General features: G+C 33.5%; 3 protein-coding genes across 3 annotated transcripts; 1 reads left to right on the top strand and 2 right to left on the bottom strand.

Annotated features, from left to right (window-relative positions):
* Positions 1–1,035: 1,035 nt before the first annotated feature.
* On the bottom strand, positions 1,036–2,784 carry LOC100782088 (lysine histidine transporter 2). Its single transcript, XM_041015299.1, is given in 5 exon segments — positions 1,036–1,426; positions 1,544–1,566; positions 2,089–2,340; positions 2,342–2,422; positions 2,556–2,784. Coding segments are annotated over 5 exon segments (924 nt in total). The 5' UTR covers positions 2,733–2,784.
* Positions 2,785–5,374: 2,590 nt separating this feature from the next.
* LOC100791999 (uncharacterized) lies at positions 5,375–8,835 on the bottom strand. Its single transcript, XM_003524834.5, has 2 exons — positions 7,607–8,835; positions 5,375–6,798 (listed from the first exon to the last, which is right to left on the bottom strand). The coding sequence occupies exons 1-2, from the start codon at positions 8,321–8,323 to the stop codon at positions 5,491–5,493; spliced, it is 2,025 nt and encodes a 674-aa protein (XP_003524882.1). The 5' UTR covers positions 8,324–8,835; the 3' UTR covers positions 5,375–5,490.
* Positions 8,836–12,365: 3,530 nt separating this feature from the next.
* On the top strand, positions 12,366–14,263 carry LOC100781539 (lysine-rich arabinogalactan protein 18-like). The gene is made up of 3 exons (XM_006580791.1): positions 12,366–12,369; positions 12,795–12,866; positions 13,848–14,263. Exons 1-3 carry the CDS (start codon positions 12,366–12,368, stop codon positions 14,261–14,263), a joined length of 492 nt encoding a protein of 163 aa, XP_006580854.1.
* Positions 14,264–22,695: the final 8,432 nt, after the last annotated feature.

Raw genomic sequence — 22,695 nt, 5'->3', positions numbered from 1 at the left:
GTATCATTTTGGTGAGGTTGGCATTTGAAACAAGTTGATATGTCCTAATTAGTTTTTTTTGTGGCCAAAGGTTTCTATCTTATTTTATAAAATAGTGAGTGAATTGGTGACAAACGAAAAGGCCAAGAAAGAAAAAACTTGAGAGGAAAGGAATGAAGACAGAAAAGAGTTGAGTGGGGCAACGTAGGATAAAGTCAACTTAACTGAGTTATCATTAACCAATAGCTAGCTGAGTACACTAATGCGGAGATTATCGAATCATGTCACTTTAATTGGTAGGTGATGAAGGGAAACTTAAAAGGCTACTAAGCTAATGATTTCAATTGCCTTATGCCTCTATCTCGTGTTTGGTCATAAACACACTTTCCCAAGCCTCGTTTAACTCTGCCAACGGTCGTGGACATTTGTTTTTCCATCAAATACAATACAATAGGGCAGAGAAAACAAGAGGCGAATGCACAATATTCACCATCTTTAAAGGGGAGCTTATCAATGTTATATAAACTACTGTACTAGTTTTTTTCATTCCACGTCTAGTAGTCAGAAATTGGGATAAATGCATAAATATTTATATTCGATTCTCATTTTTGTCATTGTATAATTTTTTTTCTCCTTTTGTTGAGGTGTGAGTAAATTTTTCCAAGTCTGAGAATGCCTATGTCATATTATTGAATGTCATTCGATTTGTAATCATAACAAAAGGTCTATAATGATAACAAAATTTATTAAGAGTTATGGAATAAAAGATCGTTTTTGATTGAGGGGTCGATCAATGGTGTATTTTGTGGCTAAATCCAGAGCAATTACTTATATATTGATTTAGTGATGATTTGAGTGCAGTGATCAATATATTGGTATTAGAATCAAGTGCACATATTGTTTGGAGAAGTTTGAAGGACATTTGAATACTTGTTCATATGAGGATTTGATTGTCAATTTGAAATTAAATGGAATATATGATAAAGGTAGAGTGCTAAAGTATTTATATTGATTGGTTATGTCAATATAACAAACATATTGAAATTTACCTGATAGCTAGCCTCCAATAACATGGACAACAACAAACATGTTAGCTGCAGCAATGAGCCAAGCGGGCGTGTCTAGTGTGATGAGGATATTATCGTCGACAGAGTTGCCAAATATATAATATCCAATGAAGGCCACAGGAAGATAGCAAAAGGCAACTCCTAAATATGCAACTATAACTCCTTTCCACATGGCTTTCTTGGAAGGTTTCTCAGGAGTAGAAGGTATTGTTGCTTGGATTTCCAAAACCACATTGTGACCTGCATACGAGAATGCCACCTCTCCCATGGCCAACATGAAGTTGAATACACCATCGGCAGTGCTGTGGGCTTTGTAGCTATAGTCCACATCTGGTAGTTTTCCCTTGCCAATGGAAGCCACCCAAGCAATGGTTGAGTAACTGTACATAATATTATAACAATAACAACTAGTAAGGAATTTTCAAAAGGATCAAATTAGTACACCCAAAACAACATGCATAAACATAAAATTGAAAGGTAGAGAGGAGTTAGATTACGCGATAGACATGACTGCTGTGACCTTATATACGATATATGTGCCAACCTGAACAATATTGTTGAGGAACCACAATGTAGAGACCTAACGAGCCATGAACAATTACATAAGGAAATTTGTCACGTACTTTAATCTAAAACCTTAAGGTTTCAATTTATGAATCTTCTCCTCACTTATATGGTGCTCAACTTTTTCACTTTTGATGTGAGACTTCACCTCACACTTGTACTCCAACAATCTCTCCCTTAAGTGTGAGTCTCTTTCACATGATAGTCTCCCCACGGAAGTCATTATCATTCACGAGTATAACCATTAGAGCTCACATGCTCTAGTTACTTGCGGTACTTGCACCGTTGTCAGGAAGACTTTCGATACAAGAGATCCCCAAGATTAAGGATTCATCGTCGCCTTCTTATTCGTCTAAGCTGATCACCAAGTCGAACCATCGACTCTAATATCAGTTGTTGGAGAATTCGAGGAGAGTAAACATTGAAAAGATTTACACCAATAAATCATAAACAACCACATAAAGAAACTTAACACTACTACACTTTAACCCGTAAAGCTTAAGTTTACAAAACCAAAGATAACAATCCAATAGGAGGTCCTAATGTTTTGACAGGGGCAAACCGTGTCATGAAACTTCTTTAGCGATGTTCCTCCTGTGACCATATATACAATGCATGTGCCAACCTGAACAAGTAGTTGTTGAGGAACCACAATGTAGAGACCCAACTTCTCACCAAAGGCATGCTGCCCCAATTCATGATACCTATCCAATCTCACACCATGCAGGTATCATTTCGTGCATCTCAACCATTTGCCATAGGGTAAACAACGTGATCACCCATGACAAGAGTAGTATAACTGTCCCCGGACCCTTGTTAATGCAACACAATTCATGTTAATTCCATATCATCTATAAAGCATCAATCGTTCAATATATGACGCAGTCATTGAAAGTGTGACTAGGTACAAGTTAGCATCATAGTTTAAAGTTTAAGAGGACGTACGTACCAACCCATCATAGACATGGCATAAGGAAGAGTGAGGACACCAGCACCAACCATGGCGGTGATGTTGTGGAAGGCTGAGTACCACCATTTGGCATTTCGGGAGGCAGTGACAGGAAGCCAATCATTAATGGCCTTTCTATCAGCATTAGCAATTTCAGTTTCAGTGGCCACCATTTTGCCCCCTTCTCTTAGTTCCTACCCAACGAACCACTTCAAAGGTCTTACACTAGTTTGATGCTTGTAAGTTGTAATTTTGACAACCTAGTCTTAAACATTTAAACCCACAATTCCCATAAAAATCGGAAAGTACATGGTAGTTGAAACATAACTATAAATCTAGCACGTATGGTGGATCTACTTGTGCTAGCTAGTTTCACGTTGAATGTATGATCACTCATTCAAACATGCATTTCGATTTGTAGTGTCACAGTTCGGAGTTGAGAGCATTTTTCACGTGTTCTTTTATCTGCACATGCGTTGTTTCTGCTATTCTATTTCTCAGGAGTTGTCTCTCTGTATTACACTATTCATACTACATGAATTTGCACAAACAAACATTTTTCATTTATTTATTGGATAAAAGGAAATCGTCTTTGGTGACATGATGGATAATAGGCGATTTAATAAGTCTGGATTATTATTATTATTGTTATATATCCAACTTCGCTTTCATCTTATCCCCATCTCAATTTTTTAATCTCATTTTTTATTCTTTTATTGTTACATTATTTAGTATATCGATCTATGTTTCTTTTTTCTTGTGTTTGTTTCCTTTTAAACCCTGGAGATGGATCCTCTCCAAATAAACGTTACTAGATGAGATCTTAGTCCTTTAATAAATACCATTATATAATACTGTTATAATAAAATGAGAAGTTAGAAAGAATTCTTAGTGAAATCTTAACATTTGAAAATCTCAATTTTTCTTCCATGTGAGAGAATCTTTTCCCCTTTCTCTCCATTCCACTCCTACATCCAAAACATAAGATTTGCGTTGAGCTTTATTTTTTTCCCCATTTCTTCTCTCCTTCCATTCCTCTCTAGCCAGAGCTTGCGGTGCCTTTTACCAATTCTGGTCTACTACCTTGCTTTGTGCTATTTTTCTATATAATAATAGAAGACCATGTATGGTTTGTTATTTTGATTAGTTTATGATTTTTTTAATTAGTTTATAAGATTATTTGTAAGTTTTAACATACACACACTTCATGATTAGCTTTTTTACCTTTAATATTTAATAAATTTCATTTTCTTAATATAAATATTATTAGTATTATCATTTGAATTGTTACATTATTTATACTATTTATTTTAATTTCTAATAAATGTTTTATCATTAAAGTAAAAGGGTATAAATTTAAAATTGATTTAGAAGTTCAAACTATAGTTATGTAAATATATTTTATCTATGAAACAAAACTAAAACTTATATAAAAATCTTATAATATATTTTTGACTAAAATATGTTTTATGTCCCTAATAAATAACCAATTTTTGTTTTAGATTCTTGATAAATGATCAATTTTTGTTTTTGGCTAAAAGTTTTGATTTATCATGAATCCTTTGCATTGAAAAAAATTATTAGGGCCTAAAAAAATCAATCATTTATTAAAGATCTAAAACATATTCAAACTTAGATTTTTTTAAGTTTATTTATAATTATTAATTAAATTAACAATTATAATTTTATTACATACTTCTAATTTAATAAAAAAAAATTGCTATGCAAATGCGACAAATGCCCAAAATCACAAGCACTATCCTAATCTTAGAAAACAGTAGCTGCCATGTCAGTTTGAATATTCACAGAAAGTAACGCTATGGAGAATTTAAAAGATTCTCATATCCACCCCATGTCAAGATTGATGCCATTTTACACTAAAGCTTGTCAGCAGCTGAGTTGCATTCCCTCAAAACATGGTAAGTTAGTGCTAGCTATAAGGATGAGAGATTAAGAATGACCGAAGTTTGACACATCCTTGCTCACAAAATTATACTCAATAAATTGTCAAAACTAAAAATTGGAGGAAAGAAAAATCTAAAACACAACTTAAACATTCTCAATCTAGTATACAATGGAATTTCAGTTTGTGTGTGGGACATCTCAATGATAAAGATGTTGTATGATCAATGGTTATCATTATATGCTTAAAGTGCATTTCCTCATTATAAGTAGAACGACTGAACTTTTGATTTAAATGGAGTATCATAACCAATTCTTCTAAGTCTATTGATTCTATATCACGAATTCTATATTTTCAAGAAGAAACAACAGTGAAAATTCTGCCTTAAAAGATGTTTACGTTTGAATCACCTCAACAGTTAAACACGTCACAACTATGTCGCTGTTGACAATAGACAGCTTATTTTGGTAGTAATTTTGTGCAGATACTCACATTATTGGGCGATCACTTTTGCTGTGGCTCTCATGTTGCTATGGAGCAATGATAGACTCTTTTCTCAAAAGATTTCATCTGCTACGGATATTGCAGCAAGCTTTTCTAGTATGGCTTATGGCGTGGTCCAAAGTCTCAACCATGATTTTCTGATGAGTGAGAGAGGAGTATGCATAATTTGAAACTATGGTTGAAAATAACAGGTGGTAGGGTAGACACATATAAGTTAGTTGAGTTTATTTTAAAGAAATAATTATTTTTATTTTTTACAACTTTGATAGAAATCAGGTTATTAGAGAATCTCCAAAAAGCACTTGCCAACTACATGCTAAGTGGCAAATTCTGACAAGAAAAGCTTAAGAAGCATTGGCTAACATTGGTAGTCGAATTTGGACTTGGCAGTTAACTTTCAAAGTATAGTTGAACACAGAACATATATTATCAGTATCATTAATATTAATTATTATTGTTGCATATTCCACATGAACTTTTTAAACGTGATCAGCACAAACTTTTTCAAAGCTCCTATTTAACATTTATGCAACTAAAGAACTAAAATGCTTGGAACTGCCATTTGACATCGTGCAGCTATTTGCATCCTCCAAAGCCTGGCCATGTGCTCCAAAAGAAAAATATCGATTCATCAGTTTCTTATTGAAAGAGCCCTGCTTATAGCTCAATTGTAGTGTGCCATCACCATCCATTGGTCGATTGGAGCAAGAGGGTCCCATTATATCAACACGTTTTTGCTTATTATTCGAAGAATGAGAAGAGATAGATAGTTCTTGAAAAAGATTAGATGTTGAATGAACAGGTAGAGGCATTTGTGGCTTTACCTTAATCACACCTTGTACTAGACCTGCATGAAAATGTTTTTTGGCTGAAGGACTAGGAAGATAAGTCCTTATAGATAGTGTTCTTTTGTTGTTTGGAAGAGAACACATTTTTGAGTATCTTTGCCTCAATGGGATTGGAAAGTCTTCCAAGTTGTTCCTTGAACCGAAGGAATTCACAGAAACATCATCTTCTAAATCTGAGGCTGCTTCTTTTGTGTCTCTTCTTCTAGAACTTTGGAGCAGAAACTTTAAGTGCCTTGCACCATAATTGACAGAACTAGACTTGCTGTTACATGGGGAATTGGCTGTGTCATAGTTGTTTATTTCACTTGACCATGAATTTGATTCTACACTTGCCTGATCATAATTGGAATCACATGAATTCTCAATGCCTGTGTATAACAATATCTCAGAATCTGGTATTCTAAATGATGTTCCGGGACTGCCTCCAATACCATGAGTCCTAAGATGCTTCACAAGGGCATTTCTCGTCACATAGTCCTGATAATTAGAGATCCCTCCAGCTGAAATTAACTGCTTGATTAAGATTTCAGAAGATGCTGATCGTGATTTTAGTCTAAGATGATCCAAGGGGGTCATCCCATCAGCATCGCGAATATTCAAATCAATTGATGGAAAAGACATCAGTAATTCCACTACATCACATTGGATATTATGAATCACAGCAACATGAAGAGCTGTTCTTCCATCATTGTTCCTGACATTGATGATGTCCTTCATGTTCACAATCTTTTCACTTGTCAGTTGCTTCATGAGCTCAGTGTGCTTGTCCAGTCTACAGAAACCAGGGCTTCTGAAACCAGCCACTACCATGTGAAGAAAAGTATCTCCATAGTGATTGGTTAACGTTGCTAACAAGGGAGATGCTCCAACCAGAATCTCTACCACGGGTAAGTAACCTTTGTAAGAGGCCACATGTAATGCTGTATTGCCTTGAGCATTAGCTGAGTTGATGATATCATAGGATTCAATTAGATTTCTCACCACCTACATCATCATTAAAATAATGAAAATAAGTAACAATAATTTATTAACCACGAAGAAGATGCAAAAAAATTTGGACATACAAAACATTTGTAGCATCAACTGCCCCCAGAAATATTTAACATTTAACTCTGATTTTAGTCTCTTATACAAGACTCCAAGGTTTGCACCCCGAGTCAGGTGCCAAAAGGAGCCAATTGGAATAAAGCATTGAGAATCACAGAAAGAGGAATTCACACAATTGTGTGTAGTACTATCTGAGCAGTTCACTAAATATTTTATATTTCAGATTCATCTTTGAGGAGCCTGATCTATTGCGAAGCTTGATAACTCAACGAACTAGATGTTCTGTAGTATCTATAAACATTTTTTATACTCCACTTATGTAGTTATTAAGCCTCCCTGGTCAAATGAAGAAAAAAGGGCATTCCAGTGATCCATAAAATAAACCAGGCTTTTCCATAATTTATTAAGGATCTAATATCTATGTCCTTAGGACTTCTAAGTATAACAATACCATTAAACACGTAGGGCTTCTGAATTTTCTACTAGCACATTCAAAGTGTGTTTGGTTTTCCTTTGAGAATCTCCAAACCATGATTTAGGCATAAGTTACTTTCACCCAAACCATAATTTGGGACTTTTTCACCAAAACCAAAACATGCACCAACTACTAAGGCTGTGTTTGAACTTCCATTTACTCATGTTGAACGCCAACAATCCATGAGAGAGGAATTGGTGTTCAAACGTGCCTTGGAAAGTGGAATTGAGATAAAACAAACACACTCTACTCTTAAGTAATGTGCCTCACCTCAACCTGGCCTCTTGCAGCTGCTGCATGCAAGACAGTACATCCTAGGGCATCTCTATAAGACAAAACCTGAGAAACAGAAACACTTCCTAGAATCTGCTTCAGTATTTCCCAATTCCCTCCTCTGGCAGCAGCATGAATGGCCCTATTCATCACATCCCTCTTGAAAACCTTAGAACCTTCATCCAACTTCTCTTCCAATTCTGCTTCACTGCCACCAAGGCACTCCTTTCTTGAAAGAGCAGAATGAAGCAGGAGCTTAAAGACCTCACAGTTCTTGCCCCTGGCTGCAGCATAAAACATGTCAGTGACACCATACTCTCCCTCACCAAACACCAAAAGAGGGTCTCTCCCCAACAACTCAAGAACAAAGTCTACATCCCCAGCCGAAGCAGCAGTGTAGAGAAGCCATCCACCATAGCCTGCAAGGATAAGAGAGTTGTGCCCTCTTCCTGTCTCACACTCAATCATAAGATTCCTTGCAACCTTGGACCGGCACTTGGCAACATCCTCAAACTTGGACTCATCGTCCCACACGGCTTCAAGGCGGCGAATTCGGCGAAGGGAAGTGAGCTTAATGAGGAGGTTGGTGTCAAGGTGGAGAAGCTCAGTGACCAGATCATAGAGGCCATTTGCAGCAGCATAATCAATTGGAGATGCATACCACCATCGGTCTCCTGTGCTCTCCCAACGAAGAGGGAAGTTTGAAGGAGGCATAGTAGTAGTAGTCCAAATTAGAGATGACCCTTTTACAACAAAGGAGACTCACTACCACTTTGTTCAATTCTAGTAGTTGCAAGCAGCACTGTAAAGATGCCTTTAAGACCCCTCATAAAAGCAAAAAGTGAAAGCACACACCACTAACAGAATATATGCTTATTCTCTTGGACTAGAAGTTGTTGAAAAATGAAAATGAAAATGAGAAATTCTAGGAACTGAGATTAATTAACCTTGTAAACAGTGAAGTACAAGGAAACAAAAGTTGGAATCCGTAGTTGGCCAACATGGCATGAACTTAAACAGTGTTCTGGCTGAAGTTGAAGTTGGGGTGGCAAAAGCAAAAACGCTCAAGGGAAGAAAAAAGAGATAGCACCAACTATAAACTGTTGTGGCAATGTGTTAGATGACAAGAGGAAAATGGCCACTAGATAGGATTTGTGAGGGAGGCCACGCACTTGGGAAAAGTTAAAAAAAAAAAGGCTTAGAAAGATTGAGATTCTCTGGTCCGTGAGTTCACAGCCAAAGATGATATTTTTATTAAAATTATTGAAATTCCGTAGACCCCACCTTGTTGGAGGTTGTTTTCATTCACTTAGGAAATTTCAAGGATCGTGTCATTATTTGTACACATTTAGCTGGGCACATTAAAATGAGAGATTTAGAAGGGACACAGATTTTTTTGTTCTTTTAGTTTAAGGAGCAATTTTGCCTTCCATACATAATTGATTTTCAAGACTTGGACATCGAAATTTATCGGCATGCTCTGAAATTTGGTAGCCATAAAGTTTTGTGGTGTTAGCAATTTGGAGCGTGAGTTTTGCATACCAGAAATAGAGATGCCGCTAGGGACATAACAACGTGAGTTTTACGCCTTGTGGCTTATTTGGAAAAGAGGGGAGGGAACAAAGAAAGGCACTTTAACCATTTTGTCTGTGTATATGCTAAATGGAATGCATGCATGTAGTATTAAAAAAGATAACAATAATAATGTTTAATAATTACGCACATCTTACAGTTTCTGTAATGAATATGGTTGTCCTTTCTTGGTACCCATCTTAGACTCAAATGGCATGACCTATACATGCCAAAGAGATGGCACGTATTGCCTCCTGTAAAATATACTTACCTTTTTAATTGAAAAAATTGACTATACGTCAAAGTTGTTAAATTACATATGAATTTAACGGAAGAAATTAAAATCTTTATGCAATCTTGTGGAGTACAAAATAAAAGAGAAAATCTTTATGCGATCTTGTACAAATTAAAAGAAATTTATTACAAAAGAGATAAAGTTCTCTCATCTCTGTATATATCTTTTTTTTTGTTCTGTTCACAAAATTCGTATCCTGAACGTCACTTGAAGACTTTATGATGGTGAATTTTTAAATACGATTACCTTTTTTAAAAAAAACTATTGATATAATTTAAAGAGATAAAGTTCTCTGTATCTTAGTTAGTTACTCTTTTTGTTTTTTCTTTATTGCGTCTAAACAAATTACTATAGTGTGGCCTGCATTATGGACATTCCCCTTGGGATTGAATGACACAAAACAACCTACTTTTTGTACTGTAGAGGAAAAGATAAAGAAGACGGTCATATTCTGATTCTCTCAAACTCGATGAAAACGGAAGAAACGCACGAGACCCGTAGATGTCGCTTGCCACAACGAAAGGTTTTTTTTTTACTACTATTCATGTTAAGACTAGGCTAGGGTGGTCAAATTTAAGATTCAATGATCTCTGTGTGTCGGTTTTGGTTGATTTTAGTTAAATTTAATATTCGATTCAATTAAATTTAATTAGCTTGGTTCAGTTCGATTTTCATAATTTTTTTTTAAACTCAATCCAACTTTATGGATAGTTCGATTTGATTTTAGCCAACGGATTATCTCTTTAAATCTTATCTTTATTTTTTCTTAGAACAATTATTTCATATCATGATTCATCTAAATATCAAATACAATTAATATAATATTATCATATGTCTGAAAATAGTAAAATTGATTCATTTAGTATATTAACATAATATTCTAAAATAGACTAATACAAATTAAAACAAAATATTTTTAAACGGGATATACTATAATAGTCTGGATCACAATTATTTTCTACAAACTAATTTCTTACCATAAATTTTGCTATACAATAACTAGATATGTTACCGTTAGATTTGTTAGAACCAAATTTATTGAAATAAATGAAAAAAATATGATTCATCAATATTATAAACACGATAGAAAAATAAATATGAAAAAAAGTAAAACAAATAACAATGTATTTTAAAGTAATACTTTAAGAAGTCTCAACTATAGCAGTCACAACACTTGTGGTTCTAATACTTGGAATCTTAATAGTAGTTGTATTTAAAGTCAAACTAAACAATTCTAAATTTCTTTTATCAGTTTTGATCAAATCTATAAATCTAAATTCGTGACTTAATCCGTACATGAAAGGATTTAATCGGTTCAATTTGGTTTTGACCCAAATACATAAATGATCAAACCCCATACAAACTGTTCTAATCGGTTTGGGTCAATTTGGGTTTACGAGTGACCCATACCCATGAACACCCCTAGACTAAGGGTTGATTTATACTTTTTCATTGTTCTAACTAATGAATAATTTTAAATTTTTCTAAATTTTTTTCTGACTAACCTTTTTACTTCTTTTATAAGTATTAACTATTAACTATATTTTATATTTTCAAGACATTAAATACATTATTTTTTATTTAATATTTTTTATTGGATTGAAAGAGAATTTGTGAGAAGATACAACACCTCATAACTAATAATCCAATAATTTAAGGGCATGTTAAGATATTTTTTTTCATAATCACTTATAGAAAAAAAAATAGGAAGAAAAAATAAAATAAGTTTTTTCATAAGATAAATTATTAAATTATGCATAAATTAATTTATAAAAGCTCTCTCATATTAATATCTCCTAAAAATTATTTTAAATTTATGTCTAAGTTAATTTTAACTTATGCAAAAATTTATTTATTTATTTTTTCTTGTATAAATATTTATGGAAAAATTTATCAAACCATATCCCTAGTCCTCTCAGACATTAGTTTGGCCTCAAAACAACATATCCCATTTTTATTTCTCTCTTTTGAATAACTTTTTTCAAAAAAATATATTTTTATTCATGTTATCATTTTAAAATAGCATTGATTATTATATTTTTAAGACTTAAATGCATTTTTTATTTTTCCAAGTATTGTAGTTGTGCAATTTTGATTACAATTTAATTGAGTAAATTGTTAATTGAGTCCTCTCAACTATTGTAATTAATTTGGTTGGGACATCACTTTTTCACGGATCACTTATCCATATGCCTCACACATATGAGCAATCTGTATGAGTTTTTTTTTTCACTCAGGGATTGAACTTGTCTCTTGTAATATTAATAGAACACTTAAACTAACTGAGCTAATAGACATATTATATTATAAACAAATAATATCGTTATATATAACACTAAAATTTCTAATTTATATTTAATGTACATGTAAATTTACATATTAAATTTTGTGATAATTATTTTTTATCTAATAATTATTTGTTTACATATATAAATTATAAATAAAAATCATAGGTTTAATAAGTATTTAAATATGTAAAAAAATATCAAATTTATTTAATTATCAATTGCTATAAAAAAACATCTAAATACATCATTCAATTAAATATCATGTTTATTTAATTTTTAATCATTATAATAAACATCTAAATACATCATTATCAAATTTATTTAATTATCAAATTTTGTAAATAAAGTAAATGAATAGAAAATTTCTTTTAAAAAAAATTTAAAATTTTTTACTATCACGATAGTATATAAATTGTGTCGTTAAGGCCCTAGTTTTGTGGGGTTTCAGAACATTTTTAAAAAGCTAGTAATTAAAAGTTGATACTAAATTAAGGATATTTTTGCAAAAATATATTACTTTATTTTCAAACAATATATATTTTAGAATTTTAGGTGTCTTTCAAGTGTAATTTACACAATTAGTAGTTGATTATTAGATTTAATGGGTATTGTTTTTTTTTTAAAAAAACTAAATATTAATAGTTGATTTAGCATTGTAAAGTACAAAATTACTAAATTTTAAACATATTTGAAAAATATATTTTATATATTGAAAAATTCATTATATAATTTGTGTCTATTATATATAGCGACACTATTTGTTTATAACGTAATGTGTCTATTAGCTCAGTTAATTTGAGTGTTCTATTAATTAATAATGCAGGAGACACAAGTTAGTAAAAAAAATTCATACGAATTGTTGATATATATGAAATATAAGGATCGTCAATCCGTATGAATCATACGGATCAATAATCCGTGAAAAAGTGAAGGGCATTTTCATTCTTTCATTGTTTTGCTGGGTGTTTCATGCTGGGTGCCCCTAGAATAACCCTTTTTATTTTCGGGTTCCCTTTGTCTTGAAGTGCAGGCTCTTCACTGGTCACCGTTGATGATAATGTACAGTATAAGATACTTAGGTACTGGGCATTGGTTGAAGCAGGTACTAAAAAGGTTGAATTGAAGTACGGATTGTCACTTGTAAGTAAGAACATGCACCAAATTTTTTACATAAAAATAATTGATGAGGACACAAATGATTTTTTATTTTCTACATCGGTTATATTTTTAATTAATATAAAAGGTCATTTTTTATATAGTTATAATTAAGACGGATGTATGTCACGTAAGCAATTTTCAAACTATACTTTTATGTAAATAATTTTTTTTTATATTTACGTATTTTGATGAGAAAGTCTCATACACCACTCAATATTAATGCGCAGTAATATGTTGGGGCCCTTATGTTTTAGCTGTTGAATTGGAATCTTTATCAAACAAAGGATAAGACTAACATGTTCTGATTCAATTAAAAGATGTTTAAGTTAATTCATTAACCATATACTTATACGTTCAGTTTTAAAACTAGTGCATTAAAAAAATAACGTTATAAAAAAATTATGCCTAGAATATTCTTGGAAAATTATTTTGAAAAACTATTCCTCCCTTACCTAGCTATGAACTAATGCCATATTAAAATTCAAAGTAGCGGCAAAACAACTAAAAGAAAAAGGAACCATGTGGAAGAGAGGGCGAGTTAGAGAAAGCGAATGAGAGCAATAAACAGATGGATATAGATAAGAAAAATAATTCGGAAGGCTAGCACGCATGACATTGTAACTAGATGATATCAATGCAATCAACGATATACACTAACCTTGTGTTTGGAGGTAGAATTTAAAAATTTCTAAAAAATTTAAATACACAATATTTTAATTATCTTAATTTAATTTTTTTTCATTTTATAAATATTTTATTTGGATGAAGTAATTTAAATTTTTGTATTTTAATTTTTTTGTTTGGATAAAGCATTTTAATTTCAATGAAATTCAAATTTTTATTTTAAAATATTTATTTTAAAAAAAAAGTGTTGATAGCATCGCCAGCCACAACCCCTTTTAAACCAAAATCAATTGTCCTATAGCTTCTCCCACTTCATCTTCACCAGCTTCATCCCCCAATGCTGCAACTATAACCCCTCCTGTTTTGTCTCCCACGGTAGCATCTCCTTCGTCTAAAGTTGCTGCTCCAGCTCCAGTAACCACTCCTCCGGTGGCCACATCTCCTGCTGTGACACCTGTGAGCTTACCGTCAGTGCCAGTTCCGGTGAGTTATCCACCAGCGCCTGTTCCGGTAAGCTCTCCCCGTATATTGGCACCGACAACTCCGACACCCGTGATAGCACCAAGCGCTGAGGTTCCCGCTCCCGCTCCCAAATCGAAGAAGAGTAAGAAGCACACTGTACCAGCACCGTCGCCAGCATTGCTTGGCCCTCCCGCTCCTCCGATAAGAGCTCTAGGATCAAGCCAGAATGTGTTGTCTCCTAAAAAAAAGGTGTAAGAGAGAACGAAAGGGCCTATGCTACTATGTGAGAGGAGAAAAGTTCAAATTCTTACCATTAGGATAGAATTTCAATTCCTATCATTTTAGTCCATTAACTTTTTTTTTTAAAAATGATGTCATTTTAAATTTTTTGAAATTCTATATTCAAACAAGTAAATTATGATAGGAGTATTTTAAATTCACTAAAAAAATGAATTACCTTATTTAAATACCCCATCCAAACACAAGGTAATAGTCAGCGATAATAGAAAAAATAATAAGTATAAAATCTGCTGATACATTATACAAAAATATTTTTCATTATAGGCGGGAAACTCACTATAAATATATATAACAATATAACAGTTATATAATTGATTTATTGGCATATATACAAGGGCTGCCATGCATTGTATACTATTCTAGTGTATATAATAGATTTGGTTGTATACAGAACTGTCTACACCATTCTAGTGCAAACAATGAAAAGTTGTCACTCAATGATTTCAATAATGAGATCCACTACGGGGAAAATGAAAAGTTGGCTACAATATACCAAGAATTAGCGCTTCAAAAATAAAAGGTGGCCAAAGTTAGAGGAGTTAATTAATAACGAGACACTATTAAAATATGCTGATATATTATACAGAAATATTTTTATAGAAAACAGTCCATTAAAATCTGCTGATAGATTGCAAAAACATTTTTGAGAAATCTTACGTGTACAACAATTTGTATAATAACAATTTTTTTTTGTCTATCTCTCTCATAATTTATTACATGTACAACTATGTCACATTTCAATAATTTTTCATTATAAAAAGACAATTATGCCTCAAAATGGAGATGATTAATTGGTATGATATTCCCTAAAAAAAAAATTGGTATGGATATAGTTGTGAAAATACTGCATGAATCATTGAATCTGGTGACGTACGCGAGCTCCCAATAATGTAGTGGATGGCTTATTATATGTGTCAGAAACCAGTGCCTGTGCCATCTTTATATATATAGCGTTATATTCAATCATTGAATACGCCATTAACATTCTGCAGATTCTGCTTTGATTTCTTCTTTATAAGGTTCAACTGAGTGAGTTAGACAAAGCAAGTGTGGCAGTGTAGCATTCTTGATATGAATTCGGACTCTGTGTCTGTGGCTCTAACACTGTGCCTATGACTTTGTTCTATTCAAAGAGGACCAGAGTCAGGAAAAGCAAAAGGTTTCCGCTAGTTCTGGTTTTATGGTAGGTATTTGCTTGTGTCATAGGTGCACGAATCTTACTGTCTTTATAACTGCTAAAAATTTTCTAATCAATGAACTTGTGTTTTTCTCATATCAGAGTATAACATAGTTGATTATGGAAGTTTGAATTATTATTTGTTAAAATATTTGGTTGATTTATATTGATAGGAGAGAAAAATGATATGTTACTCCAGTCTAGAAAGAGATGTAATCTTACATGGAAGGAGAAGATGAAGATGTAAAAATATACATACACTGATCTAAACATGCAAATAAATTTAAATAGCATATTTAGATCAAACAGCGGAAATTAAAAGGAATTACAAGCGTACCTCCAGCCATTGCAAATCGAACGGGAAGCGGCTCACACACGAACCTGAAAGACAGTTTTGTTCTTCCAGACCCTTACTCACTCTGAATAGATGGTGTATTTTGTCTGAATAGAGAAGTGGGTTTGGTGATACAAAACTGAGAGCACCCCATCCTATTTATAGAGTCTGTCCATCACAGAGCTCTCTCAACTTGTTATCAGAACGTGAGATAGGAAGTTATCAGACGTGAGATAAGAAGTTATCAGTACGTGAGATGATGGGTACGTGATTTGTTACTGAAGGTGGTTGCAAATATATTTTGCAAAGATATGGGATGAATGTGGATGGAAAATGGACCAGATTCAGAAGTAACAAATTTTTCCAAAATAATAAAATATAAAGGAATGTGCAACGTGCACATAACGTGGGCCTCTAACATTCTCCCACTTGGTCCATTTAACTCAACATCAACCATAACAAGAAACATAATATATGAGTCATGGCGATAGGTCCTCTGATGATGAGTAGTATCTTCCATGTACCACAATATATCAAGTCTCTCAACACTAGCTCTTAACTTGGAGCGGACAGGCCAACATATTACAGCCACAGCCCAACCCAGCAAAGCCAAAGAGCTGTTCCATCACCCTGGTGCCCCCACTTAGGTCACAAGCTGGCGTAACTCAGCTCGGCTCACAAATTTGATTCCTTAGAACTCATGGCTTGTGAAAACGTCTCAGGATCATTTTCGGCTCCAATGCTGTAGTCTGATTCTTGTAGGTACACTACATAATCACTAGGAATTGCTGTCTTTTTTTATTCTAGTAGATCTTCTTAATGTTGTTTGGTCATCTTGCTGAGGAACTTGTTCAACTGGTTCTTCACCAGTTTGTTCAATATCATCATGTTGTTCCTCACAAACAACTCGATCTACATGATCACTTTCAACAGCTTGTGGAACTTCAATCACTGGTTGTCTAACACCCATTTTAACTTGAGGGGTGGGAATGACTACCAACCTATTACTTGTCCCAGAAGGTTCAGCTTCACAGTGATCCCTTTCAGAAGAAATGTTCTGAAATTGATCACTCCCACTGATCAAGTCATTTTCAAGAAACTTTGCATTCCTTGATTCCACAATCCTAGTGTTGTGGGATGGACAATAGAACCTATACCCTTTAGACCTTTCAGCATATCCAATGAAATACCCAGTAATAGTCTTAGGGTCTAGTTTCTTCTCTTGTGGATTATAGATTCTTACTTCAGACGGGCATCCCCAAACGCGTATATGTCGCAAACTTGGTTTCCAACCCTTGAATAATTCAAAAGGTGTCTTTGAGACAGCCTTGGTTGGAACTCGGTTTAATATATACACAGCCGTCTTAAGAGCATCAATCCACAAAAATTGAGGAAGTTTTACATTACTCCTCATGCTTCTCACCATGTCTAATAAGGTTTGATTTCTTCGTTCTGCCACACCATTCTGATCCGGAGAACCAGGCATAATGTATTGGGCAACAATCCCATGTTCTTGAAGAAATTTCGCAAATGAACCTGGTGCTTGTCCATCCTCTGTGTATCTACCATAGTACTCCCCACCTCTATCTGATCTCACGATCTTAATTTGTTTTCCACATTGTTTCTCAACTTCAACCTTAAAAACTTTAAAGGCATCTAAAGCTTCATTCTTAGAATGAAGTAAGTAGAGATACATATATCGTGAATAATCATCTATAAAGGTTATGAAGTATTTCGGACTATTTGCATCCATGTCTGGACAACATATGTCTGTATGTATGATTTCTAATAAATTAGAACTCCTCTTTGCACCCTTTTTAGACTTGTTAGTTTGCTTACCCTTAATGCAATCTACACAAGTCTCAAAATCAGCGAAATCCAAAGTACTAAGTACTCCTTCATTTACTAATCGCTTGATTCTTTCAATAGAGATATGTCCTAATCTCCGGTGCCACAACATAGAGGATTCTTCATTCACAATACATCGTTTTAACCCAACAGAAACGTGCATAGAAGTAGCGTCATTTTGCAATTCAATCGAATAAAGACCATCAACCAATTGACCACAACCAATAATTTTAGATTTATTTAGTAAATTAAAACCAAAGTCTGTAAAATTAAAATAAAATCCCAAAGGTGCAAGTTTAGAAACAAAAATTAAGTTTTTACAGAAACTAGGAACATAAAAAACTTTCTCCAAATGTAATTTAAAGCCACTACTTAAGACTAAGACGCACGTTCCAATGGCCTCTACATGTGAGCTCATCCTACTCCCTGAGTAGATGCACTGCTCACTTCCCACTGGCTTCCTTAGGCTTTCCATACCCTACAAGGTATTAGAAACATGGATTGTAGAACCAGAGTCAATCCACCATGTATTATGATTCACATTAATCATATTAGATTCATAACAAACAAAGGCAAATGGTGTACCTTTCTTCTCAAACCAACTTTTAAATTTGGGGCAGTCCTTCTTCATGTGTCCTTTCTTTTTACAGAAGAAACACTTTGACTCCTTTTTAATTGTTGGTTGAGTCGGAATCTTTCCTTTATTGGTGCCTACAGACTTCTTCCTATCCTTTCCAGAATTAGAAGTAGTCAAATTTACCTTCTCACCCTCTTCCATTATCAATCTCTCCTCTTCTTGAACACACATGGTCATCAATTCATTAATAGACCATTTATCCTTATGTGTGTTGTAGGAGATTTTGAAGGGTGTATACTGTTGAGGTAGGGTGCACAAAATGAAATGTACCAGGAAGGATTCAGACATGGTAACTTCCAAGGTTTTCAACTGAGCCACTATGTCCCTTAAGCGCATGATATGTTCACGCACACCTCTCGTTCCAGTAAGCTTAATGGAAGAGAATTGCATAATGAGTGTGCTAGCAAGTGACTTCTCAGAGGTTGTAAACTGTTCATCAATGGCTTTCAACAGATCTCTGACCTTATCATACTGGTCAACTGAACCCCGGATACTAGCGGATATGTTGGTTTTTATGAACATAACGGAGAGACGATTAGATCTCTCCCACTTTTCATAAAGATCAACAGCATCAAGTTCGCTAGTTTCAGTAATAGCCGGTGGCTCATCCTTCCTTATAGCATAGTCAATATCCATCCAGCCCAAATGAAGGAGAACTCTTTCCTTCCAAACCTTATAATTATCACCTTTCAAAATGGGAAGGTCACAAGAAATATTCATAGATTGTGAAACTGCAAACAAACACACATGCTCATTAAGAAAATTTGAGACTAAACAAATGTCATGTTTTGCCAATGCAAATCATGTCTCAATATATGAATCTAGTGACACAAAACTTGCCTGTGGGCTAAAGTCCTACTCAATTAGATTCATCATGCAACTTTATGATAAAACTATTAAATCATGTTCTTTTCCTTAATTCCTGTGGATAAATTAAGAAATATAATTTAATATTTTATCCTAATTAATCATACAAATATAACAAAATTCCTGTGGGTAGATTTCATCACATTACATATGATTAATCACAATTAATATTTATAATGTGATTATAAATTTAGTATATAATTTTACTCAATTAAAGATGCTGTGGCTATTCTCTAATTTAATAAAATTATATTAATCACTTAAAATTAAAAAATAATCCTTGCATAAACATACTTAATAATGCAAATGTGCTCAATATTGAATCATAAAAATTACATGTATACCAATTCAAAATAACATTGCACGTATATTTATTAAACATGTAATAAACTTTAAAGGATTAAATCCAATGCATACCAGTATTTAACATAATATTGCATGTTCAACATAACTTAAGAGACAAACATTTTTTAAACAGTTTGTGCATAAATGATTTATCCTTCAGAAGTTATAAATACACGTGAACTGCAATTAAAAAACAATTAAATTGCAGTAGCTTAGCGGCAAAGGGAGTCCTTTCATGCTTGTAGGGTGAGGGTTCGAAACCAGCATAAGGCGTTTTCATTTCATTTATACTTCCTTTTAATTAATTAAAACGAAAACAAACAACAAAAGACAGCAACAAGATTCGAACCCAGAACAATGAGGTAATACACATCACATCTACCACTAGACCAAGTCGTGCTTTGTTTAATGTTGTTAATTTAAAATGTATATTAACAATTCCAACACAGTAAACAAAACCCACAAGACTTCGTCTTCAACCTCCAGTAGTGGTAAAAAAAAAAAATATTATTACCTCAATTTCGAAAAACCCACACATTATATACATTTTAGACACCCAAAAATACGTTTTAAATCATAGAAAAAATAGAAAACTCACATCATTCCTAATTTTGATGTTATTTTGAATTAAGGAGGCTTAAAACATAACACCCATATATTCAGAAAATAAACTCTACATAGGAACGACCCAATAAGCAAGACAGAGGTACAAATATGCTCTGATACCAAATGTAAAAATATACATACACTGATCTAAACATGCAAATAAATTTAAATAGCATATTTAGATCAAACAGCGGAAATTAAAAGGAATTACAAGCGTACCTCCAGCCATTGCAAATCGAACGGGAAGCGGCTCACACACGAACCTGAAAGACAGTTTTGTTCTTCCAGACCCTTACTCACTCTGAATAGATGGTGTATTTTGTCTGAATAGAGAAGTGGGTTTGGTGATACAAAACTGAGAGCACCCCATCCTATTTATAAAGTCTGTCCATCACAGAGCTCTCTCAACTTGTTATCAGAACGTGAGATAGGAAGTTATCAGACGTGAGATAAGAAGTTATCAGTACGTGAGATGATGGGTACGTGATTTGTTACTGAAGGTGGTTGCAAATATATTTTGCAAAGATATGGGATGAATGTGGATGGAAAATGGACCAGATTCAGAAGTAACAAATTTTTCCAAAATAATAAAATATAAAGGAATGTGCAACGTGCACATAATGTGCTTTGATTTTTTCTTTATAAGGTTCAACTGAGTGAGTTAGACAAAGCAAGTGTGGCAGTGTAGCATTCTTGATATGAATTCGGACTCTGTGTCTGTGGCTCTAACACTGTGCCTATGACTTTGTTCTATTCAAAGAGGACCAGAGTGAGGAAAAGCAAAAGGTTTCTGCTAGTTCTGGTTTTATGGTAGGTATTTGCTTGTGTCATAGGTGCACGAATCTTACTGTCTTTATAACTGCTAAAAATTTTCTAATCAATGAACTTGTGTTTTTCTCATATCAGAGTATAACATAGTTGATTATGGAAGTTTGAATTATTATTTGTTAAAATATTTGGTTGATTTATATTGATAGGAGAGAAAAATGATATGTTACTCCAGTCTAGAAAGAGATGTAATCTTACATGGAAGGAGAAGATGAAGAGGCCTTCATAACACATGTACACAACAATGTGGAGAAAACAGAAACAGAAGGGGGTTTCCTTGACAAAAGCCATTGCCTATTCTATATGGAAATGCTTAGCCTTCCACACTCTTTTAGCTGGTATCTTTTATATTTTTTTAAGTATCACATCACTGCTGCACTGCTACACTGCCTTGAGCATAAATTTTGTGAATTTTTTATTGGGCAATAATGGTGATTCAAGCATCAAATAGAATACCAAATTGAAGAGGAAATTGATTCGGACAGACAACCATTCCATGGTGCCAAAATTGTGAAAGGCTACCCGAGAATAATCGTCAATTAGAGCCTTAACCTTGGTGAAGAATAGTTTCTCTTGATTGAAACAGTGGATTGTGGCAGCCCCAGCAATTGATTCTGAGAAGTGATGCGAGATTGGTGCCTTTCGAATCCCAACCATCCTGGCCAATTCCCTTGCTGTTGTGATGTAATAAGTCTACAAAAAGTAAATAACTTCATCACTAGAATACTAGATTGAGTCATACAAGAGTTAGCACATGCAAAGATTTATGACTAAAAATTGTATGATTTTGTAGTTATGAGATTTTGCCTTATTTGAAATTTGATTTTTGAAAAAAGTTTAGATAGAATTTTTGTTTTGTTGCAGATTTTATCTTTTATCTTTCGTTTCAATTAGTAATGTAATTTCAAATAAATTTGATGGCAGATTATATCTTTTAGGAATTTCAAATTGAATGTAAGCCTATATATACATATACATTCTCATTTTATGAATTTCAATGGTAATTATTAGATTTAATTTTAACATCTGCATCTTCTCTGCAAGTTCTAATGTTTCTATGTTTCACTAAATATTTCCAACAGCGATATCTGAGCTTACTTCTTATGGGCTGAGGCAAATTTTGATTGAGTGCTAAACACAATGAGGTTGAGTGCAAACGTTGCTGAGTGATCCAATTTCCAGGCAGTTGTGGTGCAAATATGTCCACTTCAGATAATTCTTCATCTGTCATTCTAATGTTTAATTGGGAAAACTATCACGTTTGAGTAGTGAAGATAATTAAAGTTTTTTTTTCCTTAAGATCTCAAAGTTTATGGAACGTTGTAATCTCCAAAGTTGATACACCGCTATTGGAAGAAAATCCTACTATTGCTTGTATGAAAGCTTGTGACAAAGAGAAGCCAAAGAAAGATAAAACTATCACTTGCATGCATTCAGGACTTTCAGATCACATTTTCACCAAAATCATAATAGGTGTGGAACAAGATCCAAAATGGGCTTGACAGCAATAATAAGGTCAAATCTGTTAGGCTTCTCATATTAAAGAAAGAATTTGAATCAATGAAAAGACGAACGAACATTTCAAGGAACAAATCGTAAAAATAGATTTTGAACCAAGAATTAAAACATTTAAACTCAATATTTCTATATAATTAAATGGATAAAATTAATTCTTATTCTTATTTTTTCACATTTGGGGCGTATGCATCAAGTGACCTATCTTTGTCTCTTTTTTCTCAACGAGA

The sequence above is a fragment of the Glycine max genome, chromosome 5 (genome assembly GCF_000004515.6).
Source record: "Glycine max cultivar Williams 82 chromosome 5, Glycine_max_v4.0, whole genome shotgun sequence".
NCBI classification, from domain to species: domain Eukaryota; kingdom Viridiplantae; phylum Streptophyta; class Magnoliopsida; order Fabales; family Fabaceae; genus Glycine; species Glycine max.
This window is presented reverse-complemented; position numbering and strand designations above follow the sequence as displayed.

Coding starts and splice junctions, on each gene's coding strand:
- LOC100791999 (XM_003524834.5), bottom strand. CDS start 8,323: ATGCCTCCTTCAAACTTCCCTCTTCGTTGGGAGAGCACAGGAGACCGA. Junction 6,799..7,606: donor CTGCAAGAGGCCAGGTTGAG/GTGAGGCACATT, acceptor ATGATGATGTAG/GTGGTGAGAAATCTAATTGA.
- LOC100781539 (XM_006580791.1), top strand. Junction 12,867..13,847: donor CTGGGCATTGGTTGAAGCAG/GTACTAAAAAGG, acceptor ATTGTCCTATAG/CTTCTCCCACTTCATCTTCA.